General features: G+C 38.8%; 1 protein-coding gene across 7 annotated transcripts in view; it reads left to right on the top strand.

Moving 5' to 3' along the window:
- The window catches only part of fam13a (family with sequence similarity 13 member A), a 44821-nt gene that overhangs the window by 24926 nt on the left and 5087 nt on the right, over positions 1 to 14808 (top strand). For 5 of the 7 annotated variants that reach the window (XM_056763286.1, XM_056763259.1, XM_056763268.1 and 2 more), the window contains 9 exons: positions 2843 to 2884; positions 3038 to 3199; positions 4172 to 4322; positions 5733 to 5773; positions 6598 to 6625; positions 9639 to 9741; positions 12108 to 12173; positions 13586 to 13802; positions 14639 to 14780. In XM_056763286.1, coding sequence (XP_056619264.1) covers positions 2843 to 2884; positions 3038 to 3199; positions 4172 to 4322; positions 5733 to 5773; positions 6598 to 6625; positions 9639 to 9741; positions 12108 to 12173; positions 13586 to 13802; positions 14639 to 14780 — 952 coding nt within the window. The remainder of the gene's footprint in view (positions 1 to 2842; positions 2885 to 3037; positions 3200 to 4171; positions 4323 to 5732; positions 5774 to 6597; positions 6626 to 9638; positions 9742 to 12107; positions 12174 to 13585; positions 13803 to 14638; positions 14781 to 14808) is intronic. The other 2 variants (XM_056763295.1, XM_056763277.1) reach the window with 1 other exon arrangement.

The raw sequence follows: 14808 nt of genomic DNA, 5'->3' as shown, positions 1-14808 counted from the left end.
AACTTTGAATGATCTGCAGCATATTTGCCACAAACGGTGGTAATAAAATGCAGTAAATGCTTGCTGCAGAATCAACCACAAATAATGTGCCACAAAGCTAAAAAATATAAGCTTGTGGCTGATTTGTGTTAACTTAATGTTTATCAAAATGTTATAATTTTCCAAGAGGAAATGATTGTTTTAAATTGCGTATATCTTATAATAAACATAACTTATAATTAAAAACAAACATGAACATTTTCTTTAATTAGTCTCTTAAATATAAAATAATATTTTTTGACATACTTGACATCATTCTGCCTTTGCCATGTTTTTTATTGTTTAAAGGGATGGTTCACCCAAATAGAAAAATTCTGTCATCGTTTAATCACCTTTGAGTTATTCCAAATCTGTTTAATCTGGACACAGAGAAAGATATTTAGAAGAATGTTTGTAACCAAACAGTTCTTGGACTCAGTTGACTACCATAGTAGGACAAATTACTTTATATTTTCTTTGCTTTGTTGAACACAAAAGAAGATCTTTTGAAGAATGTAGGACAGCAAACAGATCCGAGACAATTTCGACTACCATTGTAATTTTTCCAAATATGGTAGTTAATGTGCTCCAAGAACTGTTTGGTTACAAGCATTCTTCCAAATATCTTTCTCTGTGTCAACCAAATAAAGAAATGTATACAGTGAGTCATTCATGGCAGAATTTCATTTTTGGGTAAACTATCCCTTTAATGTAACTGTCCTCAATCAACAGTTTACAGTTATTAGTTTTTTTCGTTGACGGTTTTAGTGGCTTTTCTGGAACCTTTAACCTTTGGTTAACCTATAGTTAAGTATGGACATGGTTGAATTGTTTGCTCACTTGGCTTCAGTTCAGAGAAAGTGAACAAATCATTGTAGGCTGCTTAATAAATCTCTCAACGGCTGACCTGCTGCTGCTATTTTTGATCTGGAGTTTTCTATTACCACAATAGATTATATAGTTAGAATGATAATATAATAAAAAAAGTTTTCCAAGTTTTGTTTCGCAAATTTTTTAGAGTATCTATTGACAGAAATGCAATATAATATACATAAATATGTCTTCAGAGGGGTTTAAAGACCTTACATAATGAAGTGTTATGTTTTTTTACCTACATCGCTGCGGGTCCCCTTACATGGAATTCATCATGTTGTTTCAACAGTAGCCCTTAATGGACAAACTGCTCTACAGAACTAGTTTTATATTGACGACATCTTAGTCCTGTGTCAGCCACCGTAGTGCTTTGAAATGTCATACACTGGACCTTTAAGTATTTATGAGTTTATTATTTTGTAGAAATTGACTTTATATGTGGCACTTGTTATTCACATCACCATTCAAGGGATTTTTATGTATTGTGACGCTTAAATTTTTTTTGTTTCTTTAAGTAATGGGCACATTTTACTGTTAGCCTGCATCATGCAATTAGCATTGTTAGCTTCCCTCATGTTTTTCCCAACACTACAGACTAGATTTGGGAGATGATTGTACGAAAAGAATGACGGTAGCAGTCCAAAATTAACAAGGCTAATACCCTGATCACTTCTATCCAGAGTCTGGTGATCTGATGAGTCTGGTCTGAGGTTTTAATGCCAGCCTTAATTCTTGGCACCCTCGCCCCTCAGAGTGTGTCCTACAGCCGCCCTGTTACATAAGACTGACAGAACACATCGTTTCTAGTTTCCCGTCGCAACGCACAACTGTTCACTGGCCTATTTTGGGTAGCGTTTCATGCCATGTTGGGTGACATCTAAAGATCGTTCCTGCGTGAATACGTCTTCTCGTCTGTGTTCTTGCTCATGGTGTTGAAATAGACTACAGTCAGCTTTGAGTGGTTAACTGGTAGTGACCCTGACGGCAGAACTGTTGTGTCTGAAGTCACTGCCTGTTTTCGGATCCAATGATAATGGTGCTTTTTATTCCTGCCAAGTCACTTTCTGTCACTCTCTCTCTAGTCCTTGAGCTCTCAGATTTGGTTTTTGTGGCCAATCGTATTTGTTTTTTGGGATTTGGGTGGGTAGATCAACCAATAAATGTTTTTGAATATTGAAACAAATGCTGGGAACAATGCAGAATTCCGAGAACTTACCATGTTTTCAACCAGAAAGGAAAGAGTGTTTCTAAAATGATGTTGAAAAAACTACAAAGTGACTCTTGATAGACAGAAAGAACTGCTTGGAGTCTTAAAGGTCCAGTGGGTAATTTTTTGGAGGATCTATTGACAGAAATGCAATATAATATACATAACTATGTCTTCAGATCTGTATAAAGACCTCGATTAAAGAAAGGTAATGTTTTTATTTCCTTAGAATAAGCTTTTTCTATCTACAAACACCGCGGGTCCCCTTACATGAACTTCACCATGTTGTTTATACAGTAGCCCTAAACGGACAAACTGCTCTACAGAGCTCGTTTCATAAATAGGATATCTCCTTCGGCAAAGAAGCGTCAACGTAACGTTCATCCTGTGTCAGCCACAATAGTGCTCAGAAAGGCACTGGCAAGCGGTGGAGTGAGCCTTTGGTTGCAATTCACAACCTCACCGCTAGATGCCACTAAATTTTCTACACTGGACCTTTAAATACAAATACACTTTAGGAGGGTTTTAATGACATCCAGAGATTTTCTTTCCAATGTTTATGATGTATTTTGAACTAAAAGTTTGAAACAATTTCCAAAGCTAGCATCATCTCTTAACCCTTCCTGAAGTTGGGAATTTAAACAAACCCCTAACCTTGAACATTATTGTATAGTATGTACTGTATGTGGTCCAGTCGATTAAAGCACCTTCTGTAAATATTATTTTAATATTCTCTCTCTTTAGCCCACAGATCTCTTCTGGTGACTGCAGAACTGAAATAACACAGTCAGTAATAACTGTCATAATACATTTAACTTGTAAAAATTAGGGAATTTTTCAAATCTGAATAGCCAGGAGATTTTCTTTATTCATGTAATTATAGCCATCATAATTTTCTTACTGACAGTAAAACATCTTTCTCACTCTCTATTTGTATAGTTTCTTAGAGAAGACCATTCGCTCAGCTGTCCAACAGCACCTTTTCAACGTGCACACGGGTAAGGGGTCGGACGTCACGGAGCCGACTGCCCATTGTTCATCTCCTGCGACAACGGCACGTGAAAGGCGGCGAAATCTACGAGAACAGGAGGGGAACTTGAGGTTAATACAGGTTACTCTTGAAATACGGCTATCCTTATAGCAGTTACATTATTCAGTGTATCACTGTGTGTCAGCATTGCCATCAAGGAATCAATACGGTTCCATTTTTCCTGGTCATTGTAAAATTTCTTTGTAACTTTGCGATTAATTGTCTATTAAATAATTGGAATTATGGCGATTAATCGTCTGTTTAAAGGCTTTGACAATTATAACGGTTAATTGCAATTCATTTATTCATTGAATTAAATATAGATACATTAAGAAATGTGAAAATTACTGTAAATAACTAGTAACATTGCCTATAGAATGACCTTAACTGAAAAAACTGAGATGTGAGGATGATGTCGTCTTGCTGTGTAGATGGAACAAATCTGGAATCACTTTAATAAAACTCATAAACACAAAAAATTCAAATCTGATACAACTCAAATGATGAAGAAATGTCATTCAAACTTAACAGTGAGTGCAGATCAAGTATTGTGGATGTAAAATGCTGCAGATCACCCTTGTTTTCAAAGAAATTACAATAATTGCGATTATGTCCATTAGTTGCGATTATGTTAAATAATTGCGATTAATTTAAATAATTGCGATTATGCCAAATAATTGTGATGAAACGATTATTTAATAATTTTGACAGCCCTAAGTCTAGCAAGTCTTTTATTTAGTAGATTGTTGACAATTAATGATGTCTGATATGTTTTATTGTTTCCGTGTATTTATTATAAAGTTTGTTTCTGGCTAAATCTCAGAGCAATATCACAAATCCTGTTGATACAAACTAGATGCGACTGAAAACATTAGATTAGTGACTAAACAGTGCTGTCGAATGATACGCTGATGCTATCTGAGTTTATACGAGACAGGTGTAAATAAACCACTGTTTCAAGTAGACGGTACATTAGGCAGGCTGTTCACATTTTCACTGGAGTTAAATGACTAGGGAAAAAAAGTCCGTGGTGGTGTTTTCAGGGTCGGGGGAGATAAAGAGAACGTCCCATCTCCGGGTCCGAGGGTCATTGAGGCAGGCGAGAGGCACCTTATGACTGAAGCAAAGATGAGCAGGAAACCCAAACACAGTCTGACACTGACTGAGGTCTATGACAACCAGGACGTCTTCACTGTAAGTTTGCCTGTTTCCCCCTCTTTCTTTTTTCAGTGGTTTTATCTTCATGTCCTTCTTTTCTGGAAGTAAGCAAGTGTATTGACACATAGTAGAATGGCTTAAAACTGCATAATAGCTGCAGGGCAAAGATCTGGCAAAAGATCTGCGTAGCAACACCCTGGAAACCACTCTAAGGTGGGATTCAAACTTGCAGTTTTGTTCGGAACGGGGCACGTTTCGCACAAAATATCGCTAATGTGAAAGCTGTCAAGGAACTCGTACATACAGTGAACCCAAAAAAAACCCCTACAAAATATTATCCCGAGTTGTGTTTTCTATAATGCACCATGCACGTTTGTGAAGAAATAAAATGAACAAGGGTTAGATAGAATCAAGCTGAGTGTGAAACCAAACCAAAGCTACAGGGGGCTCCAGGAACAATCGCACTTGGGTCGGACCGCAGCAAACATGCCCAGACTGAAAACGCCCTAAATGTCTTGACGTTGTGAAGTTTTGCTTACGTAAAAATCTCTCGCGTTTAAACTGTAATCCACAATCCCACAATGCATGTCGTTTCATTTGGGCAGACCATCTGAATTTTTTAAGCAGACTGTTAAACCTCTGAGCCTGAACCAAACAAATGGAAAAGCATTGTTTTATTTGGATCATCTTCAGAAGGAACAATCAGTGAGGAAGTGTTTTTGTCAGTTTTTCAGAATATTGCAATAACAACAATTACAAAACATAAACGGTGGTACAAGGCTGTTATAGTAAGAGCCAATTATCCTAAAGTCCTTCATGTACAAGTTGTTTTCAGACAGCACACGCAGCATTTTATGGGAGTTAAGTGTTTTGGCGAGGACCTCTCGCAGGCGTGTGTTTGTACCTCAGCGGATATAACCACACCGTTCAAAGCACACGCTGGTAAACCACAGTGACGTGCATTAAGCATAATAACAGATATTTTACTCTAGTAATGTCTTGTTTTACTAAAACATTTTTTGCCTCATCGCTGAAAAAACACTGAAAAACAACCATGAATTTGATCATTGCAAACAAGCTACAGACGAAACGGAATAAAGCCTTGACATGTTGACATGACATGTTGTTTTCATTTGCATGCCCTGGTTTGTCTCTTCCCTCTGTTGCACCTAAGAATAGTCTCATTTACATGTACACATTTGACCGACACTTTTTCCATGACATTCAACATAATTTTTTCGCATGTGTGTTCGCTGGAGATTGAATTCATGACCTTTGCATGGCTAACGCCACCAATTGAGCTCCAGGAATGTTTTGTTTGAAAGGAGGGTCATTTATTGCCAGTGGGATTAATGTCAATGGTGATTTTTTGGGGGGGTTTGGTTTGTTGGTCAGTTAAATGCTATTATTGACCATTTTAAGGTGTATGTGTTTGTTTACTTCTAGCCAATGGAATGTAAAGAAGTTACAGCATCAACTCATAACAGGTATTTTACATACACCATCACATATGATTCTGTGCATGTGTTAAATTTTAGGACTCCGAGGGGCTGATCATACAGAACGTGTTTTTTGTTTTTGCTGTTAGACGCGTCTCTTTTGAATTGTTTCAGGTTGGCAGAGAGCGTTTTTCACGCTGCTTATGCTCACGTTTTTCCGCCTGCAGCGCCTCGGGTTTTTGGCGGAGAGCGCCAAGCACCTGAAGTTGAAAAATATCTACTAAGTGCAGAAAAGCTGTTGATGTAATGCGCCTTTTCCCTAATGTCCATTCCGTTGTGGTGACAGACATTTACATTTGCTTGAACGTTCGGAGAGTGCAATGACAAAGGAGAAGCTTGTGCTGGCTGGCACAGGTTAACTGGGCATGTTCAGTGCAAGCGCCTTTTGCTTGTTCCTGTTTTAGTTTCTGCTAATATGACAGTGAACAGCAACTAGAGTGCGTGCAATATAATCCTTGACTGCTAGAACAGCTGATTCGGTGGTTACAGAGCAAAAAAAAAACCCGCAGCGGGTTGATCATATCTAAAAGTCAACAATAAAGGTATTGCAGTGCGCCACGTTTTCAAACAAAAAAAGCGTGTTCTGTGTGATCGCCCGCTATGGAGTGTATTATTCAAGCACTATATCGTGTAGAGTAGAACGTTCAAAATATTGACTATAATGTTGAGAAAGTCATAAACACTTGTGGTAGCTAGTTTTAGCATAGTTTACTGCTTTAAATGTAAAACTATATAAATGCTGTTATTATAACAAATAATAATTCTACAGTAAACCTTAGTACTGTAGTTGCTAATGAAATGTATTTTCACAGGAAACACCATCAAAAGGAAAATTCCCAGGTATGTTTAGTTCATACTTTAATTTTGTGATGTTTTCATCTCATTCTTATTTTGTCTTATTTCTCAAATTTTTTCCTGAACGTTTTACTGTGTTTAGTCGGTACATGCTCTTGTTATCACAAGCTTTTGATTGTTGTTGAGAAAAAATTGACGTACAACGTACTTGACTGGTTTATGGCTGATAAAAAGCCACCTGTAGGAGGCGAGACAGACGCACTGAATGACATCTTACGGCTTTTGTTTTGGCAATATCGTTCTTTCTGGTAGAGAGTTTAGGGCTTTGTTTGTCGGAGTGGATGGGCATTATGATGCCCTTGGGCTGATAACCTGCGTTTGTCATAAAATGACATCAAAAATGTATTCAAGTTTGTTGGTGCTACAGTGAGAACATCCTGGATCTGTTGGGCCATCATCAACCTCAAACTCCTGCTGTCATTCCATCTGTTATCTGGCACCATGTGATGTCAGCGTGCCAACAGACCAGAACCCATCTGGTTTAGTCGTCTACCTGCATGGGTTCAGCCCAGCCAGCTTCAACTTTTCAAGATGTTTAAATCTCTTTTTCTTTTCCAACATTTTGTTATGTCATTTTGACAGATTTGTTGAAAACTATTTGTTTTGTTGTGACACATTATGTTTAGGCGCCATTGTGATGGCCCATACTGTACGTGCGTATATTCAGTGAGTCGCATGTCATGCGTGAGAGGTGCTTCTTAATACGGTCTAACAGTCAGAACATGTTGTACCCAGTTGTGTCACATATATGCAATGCATCGTGGGATAAGTGCTGCTAGGGCTCTTTGAAGCAGTTTGCTGATTACAGACGTTTTTCGAGAACATGTTGAAAGCCACAATCCTCTGCATCTTAGAGGAGCTTTACAGCTTTTCCGTAACTTTTTCTTCTCTCTTTTTTCTTTTCTTTTAACTCAAAACAAAAGCCTTGCTTACAAAAGTGTTAATTATAAATAATGTAAGCAAACAACTCGCTTTAGGTTTTTTGCAAGCTTTGCCCAAAAAAGATTGTTTTGTTTGAAAGGCATAAAATAAAATATAGCAAAAAAGGTGTAAAATACATAATTAAATCAAACAAAATATACATTATAAAGAAAAAAACTAATTCACAATATAATATAAAATAAAGTATAAAAATATAAAAAATAAAATAAAATGTAAAGTATAAAAATAAAATATAAAATAATATTTATATATATAAATATAAAATGAATAAAAAGAAATAAGAAAAAAAAAATAATAAAATGTTAAAACAGCATAATCTGGCATAGTTAAAGTTTCAGGATAAATAATAATAATTCTATATATAATAAAAAAATCTCAATAAATAGATAACATTTTTTAGCATCAAAATCCTTAATCTAGTTATTAGAATGCATAGATTCATTTGTTCAGAACTTTTGAAATGCATCATTTTCCCTCCTACTACAAAATCCTGAATTTTATTATGGCTAAAGTTTTCCAAAATTCTAACTCCGTTTACTGCTTACTGTGAATAAAAAGATTTCTAGATTGAATTGTGTTTAACCATAATGACATCAGTAGTCTGTTGTCATGTAAATCTTTGCTTCTTTAATCATGTGTGTGTGAATGTAATGACATAATTGCCATTGATTAGAGAGACCTGCTGTTGATCTAAGTCAACTGACTTACACTGCTTGGATTATCAGATCTTAAATTTGTTTTCGTCGTGGTTTCACCCTGAGCCTGTGGGTAATGAATAAACATAATGATTCTGTAGTACATTACTCATTACGTACAAACGTCAGTATATGACTTAATGAGTGTTTGTGTGTGTGGCGTGTTTGTTTAAAAGCCAATTAAACGGCATGTTTTAGTAAACATGTTTAACACAAAAAGAACAAAATCAATTTTAATTTAATAAAAGTATAAAGGACATGCTCTAAGGAGTTCTTTTTGACAAATCAGATGTAACCCTTGATGTTGTCCTTTTTCTCATTATTGTTTATACCAGAATTACTTCAGAGCCAAATTACATCATCACATACAGGATTATGGGAAGTCTTGGTGTCTGTCTCTCAATACACCGCTGTTTGCCATCTCCTTATCTCTGCTGGTAATACATGACACTTGGCAGAGCGAATAGACCTTCAAGAACCAGCCGCTCATGTGTGACAAAGTCTCGTTTGCCTTATTTGGATGCTTCAGATATCAAACAAACAGCAGTGATGCAATTATAGTGCATGACGGGGAAAACGTAACACGCTTATCAAAAATCACCAACACACAAATAGCACGTACGCAATGGTACAAGTGTTTTTTAAATCCAGCTGTAATGACGCGGTCGGAGAATCAGGCAGCTTGTAGCGGGACCTTTTTGTCATGCACTCTGTAATGCAGAGCATTTTGAAAGAGAGAGAGAGAGAGAGAGGGGGGAAAGAAAAATCCCCCTGCCTTGATCTGCTCCAAAAATAGACCCTGTCCCACGCCCCAACGGCGGAAATGAACAAGTGACCGACTTTGAACAAACCTAACGTCTGCTCCCTACACACCTCCCACACACCATACAGAAGGTGCACGGAAGGGCACGAAGTAAAAACACAAACGTGCGTCTCGATCATGTGGCGCTGTTCTCAATAACAGACAGGAAATCTGCCTGCATGCTTTGCGTGCTCCGTGTGTTCCCTCTCTGTAGTCTTCCCCCCTCCCTCTCCCGCTCGCCCGGTCTCCTATGCTACTGAGACAAACAGCTGCAGAGGCGCAGGAGAGCACACAAAAATGGAAGAAAAAAAGAAAGGGAGGGGTACTGAGAGAAGAAAATGCACAACAGACCACACCCACCTCGAAAAAGCATGCAGGGTTGGGGCAGGGCGGGTGACCAATCGGCATACAGGGGTTTGTCCCGTAGACCCGCCCCCCGCCTCCTCCCAGCCTGTAAGGGGAAGGGGGCAGGCGCAGGCAGGGTATTGCTCAACTTAAGAAGCGCACAGCCCCCACTTCGGCATACTTGGTGTTTATCTCTCATTCTCTTCTGTGCTAGACGCCTGCCATGAAGATCCAAGAGGTTCTCTGCGGAGCGGAGCCGTGCGACGACGTCCCTCGTCTTGATTTGACTGCATTGACCGAGAACAACAGCTGGACAGGTCAGTCTTTCTTTTTAAATGTGTTTTTCTTTCACTCACGTTCTGCACAGGGGCGGCAGCTGCGAACCTGCCTCGTGCCCTTATGCAGACGTAGATCTTGTAAAGTCACTTTACAGAGACTAAGGAGATTAGGGATGTGTTTTTTTCACTGCCACCCGGAGAGATCATCGCATTGCCACAGCTTGGAGACGTCATGATGTTTAATGCAATTTTATGCGCACGGTTTTAAAAGGTGTAAATAGTGATGAGCTCATCAAAAACCCGGAGCCTGTTTAAACCCATGAGAGGCGTTAATTGGGATACACTTGGGATTTGTCGAGTTTGATGTGGATTTGTGGTGCTGCTCCCCGTTCCTTTTGGACACTTGTTCGTAAACACTCAATAGGGTGTCGATCCATTTCGTTCATTCATTTTTTTCTCAATGCAAATCAAACTTTTCGGTAAGCTCACAAAAATGTATACAGTATATGTAGGGAACAGGCTTTAAATTGGTTTGTTGTGATGGAGTACCGTGAACCTAGCAACAAGCAGTTGGTTCGGCTCGCGGAGGACCGTATAGTCATAGCAACAGAGGATTGAAACAGGAGGAGATTAAATGCAGGAGTCTGAGAGCCGTGGCTACGTGCACGTCGCTCCAGCGCTTTAAATTTGTCAGGGTCATGCACGACACGCTCAGATCCCTTTCCTGTTTCCTCTGGTGTTGGTGCAGCATGTGCAGCAACAGACATGAGCAAACACGTACGGACACACCTCTTTTTGCAGTGACCTTGGAAGTGCGCAATAGGGAATGCAAATCTTAGCTTTCCACTTTCGACGTCTGGCACAGAGACAGCGTTTATTGCTGTTGCTTTGGGTTGCCATGTTAAGTCACAGTTGCCCTTTAGTTTAATGTAGTGGTAAATGCTGTGGTCACAGACTCTGAGATTGTGTTTTTCTGTATTGCTGGACTTTAGAGCGCCCTCTAGTGAGCGTTTTAAGATGTTGTTTGTTTAATAGCATAGTGCAACGCTTGTGGTGAGATTGTCAAAACAAAGAGGTACGGTTTTGCAGGATTCTCATAGGAGACATTCTTCAGGGGGGTTGGAGATATTTTGCGCACAAGCTTGTTGTGTAGATGGATGTTGATTATAGTTTAGCTTTAGCCTTTTTTGGTTTAAATCACTTTTCTTAAATTTGTGGAACTATGTATTGTGAATGTGCTATATTAATAATGCATTTAAAGCCGCAGACTGGGACGTTTGTTGGTTAAAAATTTACAAAGATTTGGTAATGGGCAAGAATGTAAAAATGTTTGTTTTGGAGACTGATACACAGTGCTGTGTGGCGGTTCAATGAATAATTGTGATTAATCGCATCCAGAAAAAGTTTGTGTTTATATAATAAATGTATGTGTAATGTGCATATTCATTTTGTATGTATACATTAAAAAATCTAAAAGAAAAACGTGTATATGTATATATATATATATATAGTTTAAATTAAATATATATATATATTTGTTTATAAATACAAAATAAATATGCACAGTGCACAGACATATATTATGTGAACACAAACTTTTATTTTGGACATGATAAATCGTTGAACACACCTACAATGTTATGATTATAATAATGATTTATAATCTGAGCTGCCTAGTCCAGTTCAGGTTAATGTCAGTTTAATGTCATTTTATTTCAACGTGCATAAAGAAAGGTGTTTGTTAAACAAAGATTGCGATGTGAGACAAAGTTCACAGATTGCAGCTTTAAGTATTCATTTATTGAGAATATACGCTGTAAAAATGTCTTACATTTTGAAATAATATTTACCTCCAATTCATTTCAACCCAATGTTTTAGTTTTGACCAGCGGTGAATTGTTGTGAGGTTATAAGCTGGGGTTATAGTTATGGGTATGCAAATGTGGATTTTATAGTGCGTGATATGTTGTTATCCACCACAAATCCAGGCTTTTAAGTTTGTCACGTGGACCTTATCGCAGATAGCATAAACCCATAACATGATCTGTTTTGAAACAGTGTGTGCTTTGAGAAGCTCTGAACAAATAAGTCGAATAAAATAGTTTGACGGCCATTGGAATGTTTTGCTGTGGTTTTACAGTTATATTTACTATTGCTTTATCACAGATAAAATGATGACTCTAGCTGTATCAACATAACATTGAGCCGTCAGACCTTTGTCCCAGTGTGGCTGGTGCCAAAACACCTTGTGGTGACCCATGTGGCGATGTGATTGGTCCATGAGCTCAACCATCCTATTCTATCTCTCCCTGCATCATTTGACTCCACACTGCAGTAAATAGACTTTCTTCGCGCTCTTCTCACGAGAGCTTGTTTGGTTACCTCTGTTTTTCTGTTCCTTTCAGATTCTCATTTCTTTAGCGCCCCGTTCCTTGACTTTAAAAGCCTTTTCCAGCAGAATTACAATGAGGGTAAGGCCTGAGATCTTTTGTTTACAACCAAGAGACCCATCTCTCGGTGACCTTTAGACGCTGCATGAAAAACCCATAAAACACGCCACACTGGCATGCGCCCACCCCGCATATAACAACTTTCAGCTTTTGATGGCAGGAGCGACAATATGCAGCTTTATTTATGTGCACAATAACCTTACACGCCAGGACCTAATTTGGCAAGCGTCTCTGCAAAAGGACGTCTCATACCACATGCCTGGATGTGTTCTCAACGCTGGAAATCTACTGGCTTCCCAGATATGATAGTAACAGGATTGTTTGCATTTTGAAAAGCATGCTGGGATGTTTGTGTGAATGAATGCGCATGTAGTAACCCCTCCAAAAAATACTGCCATCATTTATTCATCCTCATGTCATTACAAACCTGAATATGACTCTTTCTTCTGTCGATCACAAAAGAAGATATTTTGAGAAATGTTTCGGTGGTTTGGTGTCAATATAATAGAAGTCAATGGGGGAGAATGTTGTTTGGTTACCAACGTTCTCCAAAATATATTCTGTCGTGTTCTGCAGAAGAACGAAATCCATACAGGTTAGGAACAACATGGTGGGTGAGTAATAGATGGCACCATTTTTGGCTGAACTGCTCCTTTAAAAAGTGGTGCTGGCTAAGGCACACATAATACGAGGTATTGTAGATAAGCTTGTATTGTTTTGTTAGTACATCAATATAGAATGTCACAAAACACTCGAACACATTGTTTTATTGCTTGTCCGAATGTGCGTTGGTGTGGCCAAACATTTATAGAAGGCTTGTATCTGTACTTTAATGTTGTAAACATGGTGGTATCAACTTTATGAGCTGTGATAAGGTCGAATTTAGTCATTCGTGCATGTGGGTGGCTTTGGATTCACATTTTACCACCACAATCCTTGGCATACATCATTAAATCGCACTGTGACCTCACGCAGCGGTCGCGCATGAAAGATCGATAGCATCACTATAGTAAATAAACACAGCAAAAGTTACCATGTCCTAACATTCATGTTTACTCTGCAGTGTTTGATATCCGCTGTTTAAGGACATATAGTCACCCACACATTAAATATGTAGAATATCAAAAGAAAAAGAAACAATATTGTGTATTCACAAGGCCATCGCGTACTTGTGTTTTTCTCAAAGATAAAAACATATGTCCACAAATGAGCCAAATAACAAAATTTTGCGCCATCAGCAAAGAGTTGACCTCAGGGTTACAAGACAGGGTCAACAGTGTCATTCTGGTTAATGTTTCATTTTTTGGTCATGACTATATATCAATAAAGACTGGAAGTGGACGTCCTGTTGCTGTTCTAAGCAATGACTAACCTGAAAAGCATTTTTAATATGACTGTGTAGTCAACTCTTGTGCATTTATTTATATTAACAGAGCCTGTTCCCGCCTACTCATCATGGCAGAGAGAAAGCGTGGACCGCGAGGAAGCTCATCTCTCGCCAAACGCCAGCGGAAAACTGATTCGACAGTTATTGGAGGAAGACAGCGACCCAATGGTCTCGCCTCGGTTCTATGCCTACAGGGACAGCCAGCAGTATCTGGATGACACGGAGGTTCCACCGTCACCGCCTAACGCCCACTCTTTCATTAGGTACGTAAATCACGAACATTTTTACAGTACAAGAAATGAGTCTGGCAGACGTCTATTTGATGTCCAAATATTTTTATTGTTTGCTCATCTGCAGTACATCTCTGACACGTTTTTTGTGTGATGTCATATAGACATCTACAGTATAAGATGTACACTCACCTAAAGGATTATTGGGAACACCATACTAATACTGTGTTTGACCCCCTTTCACCTTCAGAACTGCCTTAATTCTACGTGGCATTGATTCAACAAGGTCCTTAAAGCATTCTTTAGAAATGTTGGCTCATATTGATAGGATAGCATCTTGCAGTTGATGGAGATTTGTGGGATGCACGAAGCTCCCGTGCCACCACATCCCAAAGATGCTCTATTGGGTTGAGATCTGGTGACTGTGGGGGCCATTTTAGTACAGTGAACTCATTGTCATGTTCAAGAAACCAATTTGAAATGATTCGAGCTTTGTGACATGGTGAATTATCCTGCCGGAAGAAGCCATCAGAGGATGGGTACATGGTGGTCATTAAGGGATGGACATGGTCAAAAACAATGCTCAGGTAGGCCGTGGTATTTAAACGATGCCCAATTGGCACTAAGGGGCCTAAAGTGTGCCAAGAAAACATCCCCCACACCATTACACCACCACCATAATGGCATCAATGAGAAATTGAACAGGTGTTCCTAATAATCCTTTAGGTGAGTGTATGTAGGATGTTTGCGATTCAGAATAGAAGCAAAACTGCCTTAAGACATAATAATTCAAGTTTTTCAGAGCTAAGGTACATCGTACACATCTTGCTAGTTGGCGAAATGTTTACGTGTGTATGTTTTCCGTGCAGTAGGCGGAGGAGTTCTTCTTTAGGTTCTTGCGACGATGAGCGTGAAGAGCTCACCTCAGCTCAGCTCTCAAAACGGATCCACGTGCTCAAGAAGAAGATCCGCAGGTTTGAGGAGAAGTTTGAGGAGGAACACAAGTACAGGGTGAGCCATAGAGATGATGGAAATTACT

The sequence above is a fragment of the Triplophysa dalaica genome, chromosome 2 (assembly GCF_015846415.1).
Source record: "Triplophysa dalaica isolate WHDGS20190420 chromosome 2, ASM1584641v1, whole genome shotgun sequence".
Taxonomy (NCBI): Eukaryota; Metazoa; Chordata; class Actinopteri; order Cypriniformes; family Nemacheilidae; genus Triplophysa; species Triplophysa dalaica.
Note: the sequence above shows the minus strand (reverse complement) of the source record. Positions and strands in the feature narration are given on the sequence as shown.